The sequence below is a fragment of the Narcine bancroftii genome, chromosome 1, assembly GCF_036971445.1.
Source record: "Narcine bancroftii isolate sNarBan1 chromosome 1, sNarBan1.hap1, whole genome shotgun sequence".
In the NCBI taxonomy this organism is placed as follows: domain Eukaryota; kingdom Metazoa; phylum Chordata; class Chondrichthyes; order Torpediniformes; family Narcinidae; genus Narcine; species Narcine bancroftii.
The window spans coordinates 252,393,703-252,415,446 of record NC_091469.1 but is presented as its reverse complement, the minus strand read 5'-3'; the positions used below and the strand labels follow the sequence as shown (position 1 = coordinate 252,415,446).

At 42.3% G+C, this 21,744-nt stretch overlaps 1 protein-coding gene across 1 annotated transcript in view; it reads left to right on the top strand.

Moving 5' to 3' along the window:
* Window positions 1-21,744, top strand: part of LOC138755459 (astacin-like metalloendopeptidase) — a 159,065-nt gene that overhangs the window by 125,995 nt on the left and 11,326 nt on the right. Inside the window, exons 11-12 of the mRNA XM_069921495.1 lie at window positions 19,846-20,068; window positions 20,176-20,291. Coding sequence (XP_069777596.1) covers window positions 19,846-20,068; window positions 20,176-20,291 — 339 coding nt within the window. The remainder of the gene's footprint in view (window positions 1-19,845; window positions 20,069-20,175; window positions 20,292-21,744) is intronic.

The window sequence follows — 21,744 nt, the reverse complement described above, 5'->3', positions numbered from 1 at the left end:
CAAAATTCTAGAATCAGGTTGTCACCTTTATTTATCCTTTATACCATAACCACTAATAGCACAGTAAAGATGAGAGCATTTCCACAGGACCATGAAACAGATTTACACAAGTAGGAATTAACTGATAAGTCATAATATAATTTTTTTAAATGAAAAAAATCCATGATATACTAGCACACATATGTTCTAGGAATTGAGAAGTCTGATGACTTGGGGATAAAATCTGTTGCACAATCTGGATGTGTGGGCCTGAGTGCTATGGTACCTCCTACCAAAGGGCAAAAAGGAGAACAGTTTATGTGAGGGGTGTGTGAAGTCCTTCGCAATGTTATTTGCCTTCTGCATGCATCGTGTTTTGTAGATGTCCATCATACTAGGAAGAGAGATCCCAATGATCTTCTCTGCTGACTTGATTCCCCTCTGCAGTGTCTTACAGTCTGAGGTGGTACAGTTTCCAAACAAGGCAGTGATGCAATTGCTCAGAATGTTCTCATTACATCCTCTGTAGAATGAAGTGAGCATGGAGGGTGCGGGATGAACTCTCCTCAGGCTTTTTAGGAAGCAAATATGGTGCTGGGCTTTCTTGGCTATGGAGCTGGTGTATATACCTTGGTACTCTTGACCTCAAAGGTAGAGCCATCAATGGCAAGTGGTGTTACAAACCCAGAGGACCCCCAAAACCAGCAGCAATAGATATGCACCACAACACAGGGTCACTTAAACAAAAGTAGTTTTTAATTATATTTGAACAAGAAAACAGAATTAAACTTTAACTTATTGCTATCAACTTACTTAACCTACCATCCTACTTAATCCCCCCTCTAATACTAAGCGCAGGTGTGTGAAATGAATATTTAAGATTAGAAAAGTTCTTTGGATCACAGTCCAATCTCACTGGTTGCAGGCAATTCTTGTACTGTGCACAGAAGTTAGCATTAACAAAGTTCACCAGTCTTTGGTGTTTAACAGGCAAATGGTTACCAGTCAGGAGGGTTCTTGCTGGTTTTCAGAGAGAGATTCCTTTTCCAGGACATCCGCACCTGATTCCTTCTCAATCAGTCTTGCTGATGAAACTTGCCTCCTTCAGGGTTCTCCAGATGATCCTCTTTCTTTCAGGTCATCTTTCAGACAGCCAGTCTTCTCCGTTGACCAGGCAGCCTTCCAAAGTTTGTCAGCTTTTCCTTCTGGAACTGATTTCTGGGTCTCTCCTCTCTGTTTTCACACCCTCCCTCTATGAAAGCAAAACTGTTTTGTCCTGCCTGCAAAGATCACATGCTCTCTCAGGCAAGCTGCTGCCATTGCTACTTTGTTGCTCCTCTGCAAAAGTCCTGCAAAATGTCTGTGTTTTAAAATGTGTGTGCAAGCAGCTCTAACAATTCCTCCCAAACCACCTCTAAATACTCTGTCACAGTGGAGAATGATGCCCCAGGGCCCCTCCTGAAGTCGACAACCATCTCTTTTTTTTTATTAACATTCAGATGCAAGTTGTTGGCTCTGCACCAGTCTGTTAGTGACTGCACTTCATCTCTGTATGCTGACTCATCATTTTTGCTGATCAGGCCCACCGTGGTCATACCATTAGCGAACTTGATAATGTGGTTCAAGCTGAGTTTTGCCGCACAGTTATAAGTCAGCAGAATGAACAGCAACGGACTAAGCGTTCAACCCTGTGCTCAGTGTAATGGTTTTGGGAGTGCTGTTTCTGATCCAGACTACCTGAGGTCTTCCCGTCAGGAAGTCAAGAATCCAATTTCGGAGGGAGGTATTTAGGCCCAACAGGCTTAACTTCTCTATCAGATACTAAGGTATGAATGCACTCAGAGACAAGTGAGGAGTACAAATACACTTTTAATAGCTTACAATCAATGGCCAGTAGACACAATGCCTCAGATGAATCTGAGGTAAGGTGGGAAAACCAGGGTTTATATTGGGGTAGGTGAGGGTGGAGCCAGGAGAGGAGCCAGCCATCTGAAGAATACATAGACAGTGAATTCCAGTTCACTGCATTCACTCCTTCCTTCAGAATTGAGCCTGTGAGTGAAAAACAGAGAACATTCATTCAAAAAAAGCTAATACTTTACAAATATTTACAAGTTAAGTCTGTCAGGGGGTCTGGTAATTCTGGTCAACTGCCACAGTATTGGAGGACTTTGGGCTTCCTGAACCCCCTGTGGTACAGGGTCAGTGGGGTGGATTGGTCCACTTCCTGAGCAATGTCCTCTGGGACCCTGAGTGGGGTACTCGGTAGTTCCTGACTCACTTGAGGTATCGGATCCTCATTTCCAGCAGGTGCCAGGTCACTGGTGGAGATAATGTCCTCACTGCCATCAGGGTATTCCATGTAGGCATACATTGGGCTGGCATGCAGCTGGTCCACCCTCTCCATCCAGGGGGTCTTTCTTGCTCCTCCTCATGTGCTTTCTCAGTAGGACTGGCCCCGGTGCCATAGCCAAGCTGGGAGAGTAGTCCCAAACATGGATTTCCTCTGGAACGTAAACATAAGCTCGTGAGAAGTTGTGTTGGTCACCATGTAGAGGAGTGATCTTATGGAGTGAAGCACCATGGGAAGGACTTCTTGCCAGTGTGAGTCTGGAAGGTCTTTGGACCGGAGATCCAATTTCACAGCCTTCCATACAGTCGCAATCTCTTTTTCAATTTGTCTGTTCCCCTGGGGATTGTAGCTAGTTATCCTGCTTGAGGCAATATCCTTTACAAGCAGGTACTGGCGTAGCTCTTTGGTCATAAATGATGATCCCCAGTCACTATGGATAAAGCTGGGATACCCAAACAGGGTGAAAATAGAGTGAAAGGCCCTGATGACCGTGGTGGTGGTGATGTCTGGACAAAGGATAGCAAATGGAAAACTTGAATACTCCATTGATAACGTTGAGAAAGTACACGTTTCCATTGGTGAAAGGGAGGGGACCCTTGAAATCGACACTGAGTCATTCAAAGGGATGAGATCTTTATCAGGTGAGCTTTGTTGGGGCATTAAAAGTGCGGCATGCATTCCACGCAGACCTGGCAGGACCTAATCATTTCCGTAATGTCCTCAAAGGAGTAGGGCAGGTTGCATGCCTTGACAAAAAGCGAGTGAAGCCTAGATGGCAAAGCTCATGGTCTAGTGACTGCAACTGGCCGATGTGTGCAGAGGCACAGCTTCCTCTTGACAGGATATCTGGAGGTTCATTGAGAGTACCTGGGCTGTATGCTATGTCATAATTATAGGTGGAGAGTTTGATCCTCCACCTAGTGATGTTACTATTTTTTATTTTGCCCCCTTTTGCATTATCAAACATAAATGCCACCAATCGCTGGTTGGTGAGCAGTGTAAATTTTCTGCCAGCCAGGTAAAGCCACTAGTGCCTGATGGTCTCTACAATGACTTGAGCCTCTTTCTCCACAGATGGGTTCCAAAGCTTGTGACTTTGTAGAGTGTGGGAGAAAAGGGAAACCAACCCCTCACCTGGTTAGGGATAGCAGCCAGAGCTACATCAGAAGTATCGCTTTGCACCTGGGAGGGTGCGTTCTCCTCTACCACATGCATGGTGGCCTTTGAGATGTAGCACCAAATGTAGTTGAAAGTTGTCTGGGCTTCAGCCAACAATGGGAAAGAAGTGGACTTTAAGAGTAGACGGATCTTATCCACATAGTGAGGGACCCACAAGGCATAGTAGGAGAAGAAGCCCAGGCACCTCCTTAAGGCTTTCATAGTCTTCAGGATCGGGAGGTCTAACAGAGGGTGCATTCAATAGGGGTCAGGGCCAATGACACCTTTCTCCACCACATAGCCCAGGATTGCCAGACGTTTCATCCACAACGCGCACTTACTGGAGTTGTACGTGAGGTTCAGGGCCTTGGTTGAGTGGAGAAACCTCTGGAGGTTGGCGTCATGGTCTTCCAGAGAGCGTCCACAAATGGTGATGTTATTGCAATAAGGGAAGATGGCCTTCAACCCGTACTCATCGGCCATTTTGCCTATCTGTTTCTGGAAGACTGAGACCCATTTGGTAATACCAAAAGGGACCCTCTGGAGCAGATAAAGCCATCCATCTGCCTCAAATTTTGCATAGGAGTGGTCCTCAGAATGGATCAGTAACTGGTGGTATGCAGCTTTCAGGTCAATGGCCAATAGATCCAGTACTGTGCAATTTCATTCACCATGTCCAAAATTCGAGGGAGGGCGTACGGGTCCAGGAATATGAAACGATTAATTGTTTGGCTGTAGTCAATCACTAGCATAGACTTTTCTTCCCTTTTGTGACTACTGTAGTGATACGACCACTAGCCTAGTGCAGGGAGCGATCTCTGTACCTGCAGCAAGACCACCTAAGGGCTGACTCCACCTGGCCTGCTGTCAATCAGCCGAACCGAATATAGACCTGAGCCAGCCCCTCCTGAGCCAGTCACACAGGAGCCACCAAAGCATGTGTTCAGGTGTTCAGACTTTTACTAGAATAAAGCCTGTTGTACAGTCTGTGTTTTGTGTTTACTTGCTGCTACCTCAGCACACCACAATTTATTCAACTAAAATTTTAAAGAACGACCATGGAGAAGTTCCTGAAGATCAGGAGCCTGGAGATTCATCCTCAACACCCAGAAGCCGAATCACGCTTCAAGATCTGGAGGCATCCGGTTGAGGCAATCTTCCTAACACAGACAGAGGTGATCAACACGAACCGAAAATGAGTCATGGTGCTCCACACCAAGCTGGGCCCCTGAGCTTTCCAGGCCATCAAGGACTGCACAAACTATGAAGCTGCGATGGCTGTCCTGGAGAGCATGAACAAGCCCCTAACAAACGCGGTCTATGCCAGGTACCTGCTCAGCATCAGATCTCTGCAGCTAGGTGAAACAGCAGATGTTTCCCTGGGCCCTGCAGGAGCTAGCTCGCTTGTGCCTGACTGAGACCAAGGTGACTAAAGGGGAAGTGGAGCAAATGATCCGAGACACCTGCGTGCAAGGTATGTGCTTGAGGAGCGCCCAGCAGAAACTGCTGGAAGAGAACATCGCCTCACTTGGCAGGGCAATGGAGGTGGTCCGCTCCCTGGAGGCTGCAGCTGTTCATGCTGAGGTTTTTGACGCTGCTTCCCCCAACTTCCTGCCTGGCAGATGCAGACGATCGCCGTAGCTGAAAGGCCACATGTGGAGGAGACTATCACTGCTGCCAGCACCCCTGTAAATACTGCGGGTCTGGGTATGGGTCAGACAGGCGATCCCGCAAGGGCTGTCCAGCAAGGAGCTCGTACTGCTCCCAATGAGGGAAGAAAGGCCACTACACAAGGTGTGCCTTTCCAGTTGTCACCCACACTGAAGGCAAAGTCTCGGCTCCTCAGCAGCACATGCACCTCCGCAGTCATCCAAGGCTTCTGATTAGAGCAAGTAATGATGGTCTTGGGCACACTGGCCATCATCAGTACATTTAATAATGTCGCTAGCCACTGATGCCATATACTCCTCCAGGTTAATGCAGTCATCATCGTTTGCTGCTTCCTTGAACATGTGCCAGTCCTGAAAAGCATGGATGGCTCCTGCTGGCCAGGTTTTAACCTGCTTCAGAACTGGTCTAGAGTGTCTGATGAGCGGTCTGTATGTTGGGGTCTAAGTATCCGAGGTGGGGGCAGGGCTCTGCCCATTAATGCGTCGGAAATGTTCGTAAACACAAGATCCAACGCGTTTGCCCCTCTCATAGCAAAGTCCACATAATAATGAAATTTAGGTAGCACTGACGAGGTTCGCCTGATTGAAATTCCCAGTGATAATAAACAGTCCACCAGGGTGTGCAGTCTTCAGTTCCTTATATAGTTTATTATTAATGATGTGCCTTTGGGGTTCTTGAAAGCACAAGATCAAATAGCCCAAAGTCAGCATGATGTCCTTCAGAGAGATCTTGTCTGACAAATTTGTTGGAGATCCTTGAGGAAATAACGAGCAGGACAGACAAAGGAGAGTCAGTAGATGTTGTTTCCTTGGATTTTCAGACTTTTGACAAGGTGCCGCACATGAAGCTGCTCAACAAGAGAGGATCCATTGTATAATGGGAAAGGTACCTGCATAGATAGAAGTTTGGCAAAGAGTGGGAGTAAAGGAGGGCTTTTACTGGCTAGCTACTGGTGACTAGTGGGATTCCCAGCGGTCAGTGTTAGGCTCGCTACTTTTCATGTTATTTGTAAATGACGGATTGATGGCTTTGTGGCCACATTTGCTGATGTTACGTGGAGGGGTAGGGAGCATTGAGGAAGCAGGGAATCTGCAGAAGAACTGGATATATTGGAAGAATGGGCAAAAAAGTGGCAGATGGAATACAACTTAGAGAATGCACTTTCATGGAATGAATAAAGTAGACTATATTCTAAGTAGGGAAAGAATTCAGGAAGAAGAGGTCCAAAGGGAGTTATCATGCAGGTTGAGTCAGTAGTAAGGAAAGAACTGTAATGTTAACATTCGTTGCAAGAGGATTACAGGTACACGATCCTTTATCCAGACATCTAAAATCCGGAAAGCTCAAAAATCCGGCAAGTGGGGAGAGAGACGGCAGCACAAGTCAGGCAGTCGAGGGGGGAGAGACTGGCAGCGCGAGTCGGGCGGGTGAGGGGGGGGGAGAGACCAGCAGCATGAGCTGGGCGGTCGGGGGGGTAGACCAGCAGCGCGAGCCAAGCAGTCGGGGGTGGGGGGGAGACCGACAGCGTGAGTCAAGCAGGCGAGGGGGGGGAGACCAGCAGTGCGAGTCGGGCGGGTGAGGTGGGGGAGACCAGCAGCACGAGTTGGGCGGGCGGGGGGGGGGGATATGGCAGTGCAATTGGAAGAGGGTGAGGGTGGGGGTGGATACGGCAGCACAATTCAGGTGGGTTTAAATCTGGCTTTCCGAAATCCATAAAAATCTGAAATTCAGAACACACTGTCCCCCAAGGGTTCTGGATAAAGGATGTAATGCTGAGTCTTAAAAGCAGATGGCATTTGGAGTATTGTGACTAGTTCTGGGGTCCATACCTAAGGAAAGATATACTGACCTTGGAGAAGGTCCAGAGGAGCATTATCAAAATAATTCCGGGGATGAGAGGGTTGAGCAAGAGGAGCGTTTGGCTCTGGGCCTCTACTTGCTGGAGTTCAGAAGGATGACCAGGATTTCATTGAAACCTACTGAATATTGAAAAGCGTGGAAAACGTGGACATATAGAAGATATTTCCAGTACTGGGATCAGAGAGCACAGCCTAAGATTAGAAGAATATCGAGGAGGAGAAACTTTTCCAGCCAGAGGGTAGGGAAACTGTGGAATTTGTTGCCATAGATGACTTTGAAGCCAAAGTTATTGGAATATTTACAGCAGAAGTTGATAGGTTCTTGATTAATAAGAGTGTTGAAGGTTATGCAGAATGTTGTTGAGAGGAAAAGAATGGCACGGTTAGTGAGGTGGTTAGCGCAACACTGTTACAACACCAGAGATCGGGATCTTGATCAAATCCCATGCTGTCTGTAAGGTGTTTGCGCATTCTCCCTGAGTCTGAGTGGGATTCCTCCAGGTGCTCTGGTTTCCTCCCACCATTCAAAAATATACTGTGGGTTGTGGGTCATTTGGGTATAATTGGGTGACACAGACTCATGGGCTGAAAAGACCTGTAAGTCTAATTTTTTTTTTAATTTAAATTTAAAATTTAAAAAAAACCATCTGCCATGATTTGAATGGCAGAGCAGACTTGATGGGTGAATGGCCTAATTCTGCTCCTGCATCTTGTAGTCTTGTGTGCAAAATCTGGATTGTTACATTGACTACATTCCTGGCTTTCTGTTCTTCTCTTGAAAAGAGTAATATATAACTCTGCATTTTACAATTTGTGTTGATTATTATTAATTGACTTTTCAGTCCAGAATTTAAACACAGCATGGTAATAGCCCCTGCCAGTCCATGAACCCATGCCCACCACCCCCCCCCCCACCCCAAATCAATGCACCAATTAACCTACAATATCTCTTTGAATAAAAATTTCCTGGCACTACACTAAGCTTATTGATCTGCATTCACCTACTGTGAATGAACATTATTTTCCAAAATTCCATAGGTTCTAATGCAGTTCCCTCAAAGGGAAAAGGAACCAAATGTGACTCAATTCTTTAAGAAAAGATAGAAAAAATCACTAAAACATTAGCCTGGCATCAAAGGTTTGGGCAATATTTTCTACTATTAAAGTTATTAAAGAAAATATAACAATGTACTTTGAAGGATTTGGAAGAAACAACCTAAATTTATATCTGTCAAATCTGTGCAGGTTTTTTGAAATTGTAACAAGCAGAATAAATAAGGGAAAACCAGTTAATATATTTGGACTTTCGGAAGCTTTTGATAAGCTGCCACACCGTTATTATTTTTAAAATGTGTATCTTTATTGATCGTGATATTCTTGTGTAGATTGACAAAAAAAGTGCAATGAAGTCATAAAGAATGTTTATAATTAGAGCATTGTGTTTAGTTCTGGAAGCCACGTTTGAGGAAAGATGTAAAGCAGGGGTCTCAAGCTTGCGGCCCGCGGGCCAACTGCAGCTCTCGGGACAATAGTTTGTGGCCCTGCCTTAATATGAAAGTTAGTGCGGCCCGCGAGTTTGATATGATTGGCACTTTTCAGTGTTGTGTGCGGAGGTGAACGAACCTACCAATCAAGGTAGGGTATATTGCTCTCGGGGGCGGGACATCGGCTGGGCTTATTGCGAATATAAGCATATTTGTGTGCATTTTCCATTTGTCATTATATGCACGCGGCACATGCGCAATTTCCGCGGCCGCTCCCGCTTCACGCGCTTCAGCGCGTGAACTTCAATAAGTCCAAGTACAGGTCCAGACTTACTGATGAGCATCTTCAAGCCCTACTAAGGGTCTCAACTGCCTCCTCCCTTAAGCCAAATGTGGCTCGGCTATGCGAAAGGAAGCGCTGCCAGATCTCTAGCAGTAAGAAGTAGGCAGAAGAAGACATGTTCATAACACTTTATGTTCAATGTTCCATTCATGTTCAGAAAGTTAGTTAAAGAACTGTTAATACAGACATTTGAATCTGAATAATAATAATTACATTTCTCCAGTCAGCAACTATATGTGGTTTCTTCAGTCTTCTATATCTGCTGTATTATTAATATTATTTTATTTATTTATTACTGATTGATTTTATTTTTTTTCTATGAATTGTTAATTTATTTATTTTTTCATCTTATTTTGTGTTAAAAAATAAAAATAAAGACATTTGATAACATTGGAATGTTTTTGTAAGAGCTTTTCTTGTGGAAAATCTGATGTGGCCCAGCCTCACCCAGACTCTACCTCCAGTGGCCCCCGGGTAACTTGAGTTTGAGACCCCTGATGTAAAGACTCTAGAGAGTGTACAGTAGAGATTTCAGAGATGAGAAATACACCGTATATTTCAGTGTATAAGACAACTTGAAGCACCCAAAAAAATGCCAAAAGCAGGGATCATCTTATAGGCCTGATACAAAAATGTGACCTTAAAATACCACTCGATTAAAATACCACTCAGACCCCACCCTACAACAAATTTTTAAGATAGCAGTATATTAGAAAGAAATTTTTATTGTTTAAACAAAAATCACATCTAAAATCCTTCAAAATCACTGTCACTGTCATCGTCTGAGGTAAAGAGCTGGGCAAGTAGATCCAGACTCTCACTGCTTACACTAACATCATACGGATCTTTTGGTAGTTTCTGAGCAATTTTTGTTTTCTGTCATATTACCAGATTTTTCCTGTTCATGAAATGGCTGCACTAGCCTACTGTACCTTTAAAATCTCTACTGTGTTCTGCGTTTGACCTTGCCCACTTCAGTGCACATTGTTATGAGTCCAGAGGACCCCAAAACCCAGCAGCAAAAGATATGCACCAAGACAAAGGTTACTTAAACAAAAGTTGCTTTTAATTATTTTTGAACATGAATATAGAATCAAACTTTAACTTATCTCTATTGACTCACTTAACCCCCTTCTAATTCTAAGCGCTCGTGTGTGTAATGTGTGTGTAAGTTCAGCAAAGTTCGTTGGTTCACAGTCCAATCTCAATGGTTGCAGGCAATGCTTGTACTGTGCACAGAAGTTAACATTAATAAAGTTCACCAGGCTTTGGTGCTTAACTGGTAAATGGTTACCACTCAGAGGAGTTCTTGTTGGTTTTCAGAGAGAGAGTATTTGTTGTTCCAGGACATCCACCACTGATTCCTTTTTGATCAGACACTCCAGTGTCTTGCTGACAAAGCTTGCCCCCTTCAGGGTTTTCCAGATGATAACCTCTTTCTTTCAGGTCATCACAGAGTTCCTTTCCATTTCTCCTATTCCAAGGGAAATACTGTACAGCTAGTCTTCTCCTTTGACCAGGCCGTCTTCCAAAGCTTGCCAGCTTGTCCCTCTGGAATCCATGTCTTTGTCTCTCCCCTCTCTCTCTCTCTCTCTCTCTCTCTCTATCTCTCTCTCTCTCTCTCTCTCTCCCTCTCTCTCTCTCTCTCTCTCTTTCACTCCCTCCAAATCTGAGAGCAAAGTGTGTTTTTTACTCCTCTCTGTCTGCAAAAATCACATGATCTTCCATACAGTAAATTCTGTTTTCCAGACAAAGCTGCTACTGCTTCTTGTTACATTTGTTGCCTTTTGCAAATAACAGTCCATCATGAGTCTCTGAACTCTCTTACAAAAGCTCCTGCAAAGATTATGTGTTTTAAAGTGTTTGTGTGTGACTTGCTCTAACAAACCTTTCCCAATTTATCTCCCAAACTCCTCTATATACTCTGTCACAGCATGCTCTGATTTTATTTCTTGTGACTATGTGGCGATCTTGCCTCTGTTCAAGTACCCATTCTGCATCGTGATTTTCCAACTATGGCCAACAAATGATTCTTCTTCTCATCAAACATTGTTCCTTTGATATTTTTCTTAAAACATATTCATTCTTTTTCCACTCTCTTACCATCTTCTCAGTTATGTCAAATGTTCTTGCAACAGCACAGTTGGTAGTTTCTTTGTCCATTTCAATAACTTTTAAATAAACTTGCTTGATACTTTTTTCATTTTGCTGAGGCTCCATAACACCCACCTTCTGGCCATGCCCAACAACTTAGTCAACGCAACACCAGCTCAGTCAACACATATTTTTGGGGGGTGGGGGGGGTCATCTTATACACCTGATATATGAAAAACCATGAAATTCAGGCTGAATTTGGAGACCTCTGTTATCTGAAGGTCGTTTGGTATGCCAAATTATACAGTTAGGTATGTGGATAGACTGTAAAACTTGTCTTACTTGGAGTGGAAGAGATTGAGGGATCTCATGAGTGTTATAGGTGGAGTACATAGAGAAAAAAAATTCCCACTTGCTGATGAATTATAAATGATAAATAAAATGAATATGACTAAGAAAATAAACATGATGAAATCAACTGGTTTGATCTGCACTAACCTATCAGGTAATAGCAGAAGCAAATTCATTTGTAGTCAATCAAAAGGAAATTGGATAATTATCAGAAAGAAAAGAACTTACAAGTTTTAGGGATAAAACCAAGATAGGACTAGCTGGATTCCTGTTATGTAGAGTCAGTATTTATTCAAAAAGTTGAATAAACTTCCTTTCATTTTGTTACCATTCTATCTCTTGGTACCTATTACAGTTACTACATGTATTACATAGAAATCTACAGCATAGTACAGGCCCTTCACACCACAGTGTTGTGCCAACACAATAACCTACTCTACCAATTGCCTAGAATTTCTCTCCTGTATAACCCTCCATTTTCTCTGTTCCATGGTTCCATATACCTATAATCTCTTAAAATATTGAACCTGCCTCCATCACTATTTCCAGCAGCTTGTTCTGTGCACTCACCACTCTCTGTGTGAAGAATATACCTCTTACATCCCCCTGAACTAATCCCAAGCACCTTAAAACTAATCCACCTGGTGTTATCCATTTCATCCATTGGAAAAAGCCTCTGGCCTTCCACAAGATCAATGCCTCTCATCATCTTGTATGCCTCCATCAGATCACCTCTCATCTTCTGTTGCATTAAGGAGAAAAGACCAAGTTCACTCAACCTATCCTCATAAGGCATGCTCTCCCATCTAGGCAACATCCTTGTAAATCTCCTCTACACGCTCTCTATAGCATCCACATCTTTCCTATGATAGGGTGACCATAACTGAACACAATATTCCGAATGGGTCTAACCAAGGTCGAGCCTCACAGCTCTTTAACTCAATCCCATGGTTAATAAAGGCCAACATACCATTCATCTTCTGAGCAACACTATGAACATGTACAGAGCTTTGGGTGTCCAATGGACATGGATTCCAAGATCTCAGTTTGCCCACACTGCTCTGAGTCCTCCCATTAACATTGTAATCTGCCTTCAAATTTGACCTACCTAAATGAACAACCTCGTACTTTTCTGCATTAAACTCTCTCAGCTCTCAGTTCAGCTCTGCATCTGCTTAATGCCCCTCTGTCACTTATGGCACACTTCCAGACTAGCCACAACTTTACCCACATTTGTGTCATCCACAAACTCTTTCATTACTTTGACCTAGCCTTTGACATAACTAAGCCTTTATCATTCTGTCCCCAACAACAATGGTTTAATCAAAGGGTTACATTAAATTAAGGAAGTGTCATAGCATACCGGGTCAAAAAACAATTAAAAAATATAATTACCTCAAATTAAATTACAAATAAATTTAATAAATTTAACTCAAGCTAAAGGGGTAGCCATGGTACCCGCAAGGGTCGCAGCTATGCCTGTCTTTTTGTTGGCTACATAGAGCAATCCGTGCTCCAAGCCTACACAGGCAAGGCCCCTCAACTCTTCCTCTTCTACATCGATGACTGCTTTGGTGCTGCCTCATGCACCCATGATGAGCTCATCGACTTTATCCACTTTGTTGCCAACTTCCAAATTCACTTGATCCATCTCTAGCAACATGCTCCCTTTTCTCAGGCTCTCTGTCTCCATCTCTCAAGATATCTTCGACAAACCCATCAAATCCTAGAGCTACCTCGACTACACCTCTTCACACCCTGTCCCCTGTAAGGATTCCATTCCTTTCTCACAATTCCTCCGTTTCCATCACAGCTGCTCCCAGGACAAGGTTTTCCATGCCAGATAGGAACATGGGAACATAGGAACAGGAGTAGGCCAAACATAGCCCATCGAGCCTGCTCCGCCATTCAATACGATCATGGCTGATCTAATTTATGACCTAACTCCACCTACCTGCCTTCTCCCCATATCCCCTAATTCCTCTATCATGTAAAAATTTATCTAACCGAATTTTAAATATGTTTAATGAAGCAGCCTCAACCACTTCCCTGGTTAGAGAATTCCAAACATTCACTACTCTCTGGGAAAAACTATTTTTCCTCATCTCTGTCCTAAATCTACTCCCCTGAATCTTGAGACTGTGTTCTCTGGTTTTAGTTTCCCCGGCCAGCTCAAAAAACCTTCCTACATCTCTCCTATCCATACCCTTCATAATCCTATATGTTTCTATAAGATCTCCTCTCATTCTTCTGAACTTGAGCGAATACAATCCTAGATGATTTAATCTTTCATCATAAGTCAACCCCTCAATCCCTGGGATCAACCTAGTAAACCTCCTCTAGACCGTCTCCAAAGCCAGTATATCCTTCCTCAAATATGGAGACCAGAACTGGACACAGTACTCCAGGTGCAGTCTCACCAGTACTTTGTACAGTTGCAACATTACCTCCCTACTCCTGAATTCAATTCCTCTAGCGATGAAGGCCAACATTCCATTTGCTTCTTAATAACCTGCTGCACCTGCAACCTAACTTTTTGCAATTCATGCACAAGCACTCCCAAGTCCCTCTGCACAAGAGCATGCTTTAGTTTTTCACCCTTTAAATAATATTCAGCACTTTTATTTTTCTTGCCAAAGTTGATAACTTCACACTTACTAACATTGTACTCCATCTGTCAAATCTTTGCCCACTCGTCCAGCTTAACTATATCCCTCTGCAGACTCTCCATATCCTCATTATAATTTGCTCTTCCACTCAATTTGGTGTCATCGGCAAACTTGGCTACACCACATTTTGTCCCCTCCTCCAAGTCATCAATGTAAATGATGAACAGTTGTGGGCCTACCACCGACCCTTGCAGCACCCCACTTACCACTCTCTGCCAACCTGAAAAACTCCCATTTATACCGACTCTCTGCCTCCTGTCAGACAACCAATTTTCAATCCAGTCCAATATACTTCCCCACACTCCACTTTGGTGTAACTTACTGATAAGTCTCTTGTGCAGCACCTTATCAAACGCTTTCTGGAAATCCAAATATACAATATCAACCTGTTCCCTTCTATCCATTATATCCTCAAAGAATCCTAACAAGTTTGTTAAACAAGATCTTCCCTTTCTAAAACCATGCTGCGTCTGCCTGGTTGAACCCTTATGTTCCAAAAGTTTCACTATTTCATCTTTAATGACGGCTTCAAGCATTTTTCCAACTACAGACGTTAAGCTAATTGGCCGATAATTTCCAGTCTTCTGCCTACATCCCTTCTTAAAATGTGGCGTGACATTTGCTGTCTTCTAGTCTGCCAGGACCTGCCCAGAATCCAAGGAATTTTGGTATATGACCACCAATGCAATTAGTTTAAACTTTGCCCCACTGCTGTACCAAACTGCCATTTCCTTCAGAACCCTTGGATGCATATCATCAGGACCAGGTGATTTGTCTGGCTTTAGTCCCATTAGTTTCTCCATCACTACTTCCTTTGTAACAACTATTTTATCAACGCCCTCCCCAACATTTGTATCCTTAACTCTGCACTTGGGCATGCTGGACGTGTCTTCCACCATGAAGACTGACACAAAATATTTGTTTAATGCCTCAGCCATTTCCTCATTTTTTGCTACCAGTTTTCCTTTCTCATCCTCCAAGGGTCCTATGTTAACTCTGGCCACCTTCTTCCATTTTATATATTTATAAAATTTTTTGCTTTCTGTTTTTATATTTTGTGCCAATTTACTTTCATAATCCTTTTTCCCATTTCTTATTACCCGCGTTGTAACCCCTTGTTGTCTCTTAAAGTTATCCCAATCTTCCAGTTTCCCACTGCTCTTTGCAGCTTTGTACACCTGCGCCTTCAATTTTATACTCTCCTTTATTTCCTTTGTTAACCACGGTTGATTTTTCCCTCCCTTGCTGCCCTTTTTCCTGACCGGAATATATTTTTGTTGAGCATTACAAAATATTTCTTTGAAAATCTTCCACTGTTCCTCAACTGTTTCATCAATTAGCCTGTGCTCCCAGTCCACTCTGCCCAGTTCCTCCCTCATCCTATGGTAGTCACCCCTGTTTAAGGATAATATATTAGTTTTAGATCTAACTATTTCCCCTTCCATCTGAATGAGAAATTCAATCATACTATGATCGCTATTTCCCAGATGGTCTCTGACTATTACATCATTTACTCTACCTATCTCATTGCACAACTCTAGATCCAGGAGAGCATTTTCTCTTGTCGGTTCCTTAACATACTGCTCAAGAAAGCTATCGCGGATGCATTCTATGAAGTCCTCTTCCAGACTCCCACGACCAACTTGATTTTCCCAATCTATGTGGAAGTTAAAGTCCCCCATGACTACTGCCGTATCATTATTACATGCCTCACTTATCTCTCTATTTATTTCCTGTGCCACTAAACTATTGTTATTTGGTGGGCGATAGATAACACCCACCAATAATTTTTTCCCTTTGTTATTCTTTATCTCTACCCAAATGGACTCAACATTATGCTCTTTAGATCTTATATCATCCCTCACTACTGCCTGGAGCTCATCTTTGATTAAGAGTGCAACTCCACCTCCCTTACCATCCTGTCTATCTCTTTGCACCACCTGATACCCTTGAAAGTTTAATTCCCATTTAGGGTCACCTTGTAGCCATGTTTCCGTGATGGCTACCAAATCATAGGCAGGGGTACCGATTTGCGCCTCAAGTTCACTAACCTTATTTCTAATACTGTGGGCATTCAGATAAAGTGCCCTTATGCTCTTTGTCCTTTTAATATCTAGTGACTTCTGTAACCTTTTTTGATTTTTCTGCCCACTATTTTTCTTTGTAATTTTCTTAACACTATCATTGACCCGAAAACTCACTGCACCGTCTGATTTTTTACTTTCTCCTCCCAACATTACTTTTCCTATTTTACTTTTCCTGGCCATTACTTTATCTTCCCTACCCTTTTCCCTATCACTCTGGTTCCCATACCTCTGCCAAATTAGTTTAAACTTTGCCCCACTGCTGTACCAAACATACTTGCCAAAATGTTAACACCTTTTGGATTTAGGTGCAACCCGTCCCTCTTGTAAAGATCATGCCTTCCCCAAAAGAGATCCCAATGATCCAAGAACCCAAATCCTTGCCTTGTACACCAGCCCCTCAGCCACATGTTTATTTTCCTTATCCTTACATTCTTTTCATCACTTGCATTTGGAACAGGTAGTAATCCCGAGATCACCACCCTAGCGTTCCTGTCTTTCAGCTTTCGTCCCAGCTCACTGTAATCCCTTTTCATTACCTCCTCCCTTTTTTTGACAATGTCATTTCTACCCACATGTACCAAGACAAATATTCCTCTCCTCAGAATATTTTGGACCCGATTTATGATATCTCGTACCCTTGCACCAGGATGTCCTCCTTCTTTAAACAACATGTCCTTCCCTCTAGCACAATCAACTTGACCCTCACCTGCATATCCTCCCATTTCCCGCACATCTGCCCTGGACCCCTCCACCCCACATGCAACAGAATTCCCCTTGTCAACCAGCCTACAACATATCCTCCTCTTCATTCTCAATAGACCTCCTATAGAAGGTTGACATAATGGTGGCCGGTACCCTTGCCCGCTTCAGTTTTCTCAGGAAGTACAGTCACTGTTGCACCTTCCTGATGTGAAGAGATGTTGAGTGTCGCTCGTAAAGAGAACTCCAAGAAACTTGGTGTTCTCCACTCTCTCTACTACAGAGTTGTTGATACGCAGACAAGGGTGGTCATTCCTGGTCCTCCTGAAGTCCATGATCATCTCCTTCATCTTGTCCACTTTGAGACACAGATTATTTATTACTCTTGCTCATTTCACAAGATTTTCCACCTCTTTTTTGTAGTGCGACCCACCATTTCTGCTGATGAGGCGAGCTATTGTTTTGTCATCTGCACACTTGATTACACTGTTGGAGCTCAACCTCATGATGTAATCATGGGTCAATGGGGTAAACAGGTGCTTTGACCCACGATATCCATCACAGGCAACATCCTTATGAATCTCATCTGCACCCTCTAGTGTAATCATTTTCTTCCTATAGTGTGATGATAGAATTGTGTACAGCACTCCATCTGTTGCCTAACCAATGTCTTTTAAAGTTGTACCATTACCGTCCTGGTCTTGTATTCATTGAAACAGCCAATGAAGACAAATATCTTATATGCCTTTTTCATCATATCTATCTGTGGAGGCATTTTTAGAGATCCTTGGACTGGTCCACCATTCTTCAATACTCCTAAGAACCATACCATTCATTCATTGTCTGTCCTACCCTTATTAGTGCTACCAAAGTGCATCACTTTGCACTTATCTGGATTAAATTCCATCAACAATGCTTTGCTCTTTCTAGCACCTAATCAATGATTGGTTGTATCCTACAACTACTCTCCTCATGGTTAACATTATCAATTTCTGTATCATCTGTATACCTACATTCATATCCAAATAGTTAATATATATTACAATCAGAAAGGGTCCCAGCACCAATCCCTTGGTACATCACTGGTTACAGGCTTCCATTCACACATCATCACTCTGCCTTCTATTATCAATCCAGTTTTGCTTCCAATTTACCACTTAACTAGAATCTCATAAATGCTAACACTTTTCCCATGTGAGATCTTCACTGGTCCATCTGGATGACATCAATCATTCTAGCTTCATCAATACATTTTGTTATCTCTTTGAAAAATTCAATAAATTTGATCATATTACACTAATAAGGGTAGGCGATTTTGCAGATTTTGTGTTCTCTCTTTATCCAAAAAGGATGTTGAAGCTCTTCAATTTAGGTGCAAGGTTTCTAACTCATGCAGTCCAAGCCTTTCACAAAAAATCAAACCCCTCTTTCCTGTGCCATCTCTGTAGCCATACAGACATCTGAATTATCCTTCCACTTCCTTGCACACTGCATGTGTTGGCAAAAGATTACAATTTTAGAGAATCTGTGACCTTGTCCCTGAATTTTTTTTGCAGAAGCTCCTCCCTCAGCAATGTCATTAGTACTAATGTGGACTACATTCTCTGATTATAATAATTATTTACCCTTTCTCTTTGGAATGCCCTAAACTCTTCATGAAATACAAGGTGCTTAATGTCTCAATATGAGCCCAAGGTTATTGTTGTGGTATAGATATGTATAGATATGTTTTAAAGGAGAGGAATTGTGACAGGTATTTTAGTTTAGGTCACATACAGATGCAAACACTTCAAAACAGATCTCATTTAAAATACTGGAGCTCTGCTCAAGCCAGACAGCCCGGGCTCCAAGTGCCTTTGCAAAAACTTTGAAGCATGGCTATAAGGACTTCATAAGTAGGTGTTAATTGGACATGCTGTGGAGTAATGGATTATTGTTTTGGAAAGCACCAGATGAATGAATTTAGAAGATTGGGTCCAGAGCCACAATCTGTCTGAGTGCAGTTGGCTGTTCTAAGAGGGTCATGTGGTTTTCTCTGTGCGTGAGAGAGAGAGAGAGAATTCGATTCTACAGTTCCACAGCAGCAGCTGGGACTGGAACAAGACAAGCTGGCAAGCTTGGGGAAAAACCCCATTTTGGTTCTTAGTTCAGCCTGGTCAAAGCCCTTATACAAGAGGAGATGGCTGGCTGTATAATGTTTCACTTGAAATAAGGGAAACAGAAAAGGTGACCTGAAAGAAAGAGGTTATCACCTGGAAAAACCTGATGGGGCAAGTTTCTTCGGCAAGACACTGAAGTGGCTGATCGGAAGGAATCAGTTGTGGGTGTTCAACGAGCAACAAATCTCTCTCTGAAAACCTTCCTAAGTGGTAACCAAAGCCTGGTGAATTTGATAAATGTTAAATTCTGTGCACAGTAAAAGAATTGCCGGCAACCAGTGAACTTGGAGGAATGAGAAGTGAGATTGGACTGTGAACCTAAGAACTTTTCTGAACTTATATACACATGTGCTTAAAATTAGAAGAGGGTTAAGTTAGGTTAATTTAATAGTAATAAGTTAAAGTTTGATCCTGTTTTCATGTTGAAAGATAATTAAAAGTAACTTTTGTTTAAGAAACCATTCATCTTGGTGAATTTCTATTGCTGCTGAGTTTTGGTGTCCTCTGGGCTCACAACAGTAGTGTATTGTATAAATAGTACACACTCTACTACTGGTGACAGAGCAAATCCTGACTTAGAAGATGGATTGACAAAGTGCCTGCTTTGTGTTGTTTCATGTGAACTTTTGTATTATCTTAGTTACACCCAATCAGACAAGTGAAGAAGAGAATTTTGTTTGAAAGGCCAGAACAACTGAACAAGCCTGACTTTCCAATTAGATTTTAACTTCAGACAATTGAAGACACAAAACTTCCAATGATAAAGATATCTTAGCATTTCTTCTTTAAAAGATATCTTAGCATTTCTTCTTTAAAAGATATCTTAGCATTTCTTCTTTAAAAGGTTGCTCATTTAATTCTGCTTATTGTTTTATTGTTCTGTTGCAATATATTGAATTATAGCATTTTTAATAACTTCTAATTTTATACTTTTCACAGATTTACTTACAATTTACTACATTTCAAGTAGAACAGTTCATAAACTGTTTCTCTGATCACATAGTAATTTATGATGGTAACAATTTATTGTCTCCTGTCCTTGATGGACCTAATTGTGGAGCAGAGAATACAGCAGTAGTTTCATCTGGACCATCTTTATTGGTTGAATTTTTTTCTTCACCCTCACAGAGAGCATTTGGGTTCAGTGCAAATTTTCAATTTGGTAATATTCTCATTTGGCTCTATATATATATATATATATATTATATAGTTATTTGATTGACTATATCTTTTTCTATGTACCCCAATAATTATTATTTTCTCTTCAAGTTGAATGTGGTGATACATTAACACGCAAAAGGGGTCATATTGATTTTAGAGCTTGGAAAAAAGATAATTCAGTGACAAGATGTTGGTGGGCCGTGCTAGTACCCAGATCATTTAAGGTATGTATGTAAAGTACAAAAGCAACTCTACTTTACAGTATCTGAATTTATGCTAAAATTATCAATGTTTTATAAAACCCAAAGTTTAAAAGAGCACTGTAGACTTGGAAAATATGCTGACACCTGTTTTGAATTTATGAATCCTTAATTATATCAATGTCAAATAATTTCATGTGAATTTTGAGTTATACTGAATTCCCTTTTAGTTATAATTTTTCATGTGACATTTTTTTGGAGTGTTGCTGAAGCTCCTTTAACATCCCCTTGGCTAAACAGTAAGTTACCCTGTGAACCTTGGAATCATTCCAGTCCCCAAGACAAGTGTGGTAACTTGCCTAAATGATTATTGATCAGAGGCACTCACATCCGCAGTGATGACTAGCTGCATCACAGTCTGGTATGCGGACACCAATTCCCTTGACCATAAAACACTCCCCATCATCGAGAATATCTACAGGGAAACGCTGCCGTCGAAGAGCAGCAGCAATCATCAAGGATCCACATCACCCAGCACACACTTTGTTCTTACTGCATGAAAGAGGTCTCGGTGCCACAAAACTCTCACCACCAGGTTCAGCAACAGCTGCTCCCCCTCCACCATCAGACTCCTCAACAACAAACTCAACCAGGGACTCATTTAAGGACTTTTACTTTGCACTTTAGTGATTTATTTTCTCTCTGTATTGCACAATCAGTTTGTTTACATTCCTTTATTTGTTTATATGTTCATGTTGTGTACAGTTTTTTTTTTGCACTACCAAAATAAGTGGTAATTCTACCTCACCGGCAGGAAAAAGAATCTCAGGTTTAAATGTTTAAATTTTGATATACAGCTCGGTAACAGGCCATTTTAGCCCACAAGCCCTTGCCACCCAATTAACCTATTACCCCTGGTACATTTTGAACAGTGGGAGGAAACCGGAACCCCCAAGGAAAATCTACGCAGACACAGGGACACAGTCAGCTCAGGATTCGAACCCTGGTCCCGATCACTGACACTGTAACAGCTTTGCACTAATGGCTATGCTAACCGTGCTGTCATGTACGTACTCTGATAATAAATCTGATCTGAAATGTTTTGAAAAGCTGGTTTTGAAGCATATTAGCTCCTGTTTGAGCGACGACATAGATTCGTTCCAATTTGCCTACTATAGCAACGTGCCGACAGCAGATGCCATCTCACTGGCTCAACACAAAGCCCTGGAATGTCAAGACAGCAAAGATGCATACCTCAGGATGTTCTTTATCGACTACAATTCAGCATTCAGCAGCACCATTCCCTCAAAATTGATCAGCAAACTCCAAGTCCTAAGCCTCATCTCCAGACCACAATCAGTGAGGACTGATAAGAGCATCTCCTCCAGATCACCACACGGCTGTGTTCTTAACCCTCTGCTCTACGCACTTTACACCTATGACTGTGTGGCCCAGTATGACAACAACATCATTTACA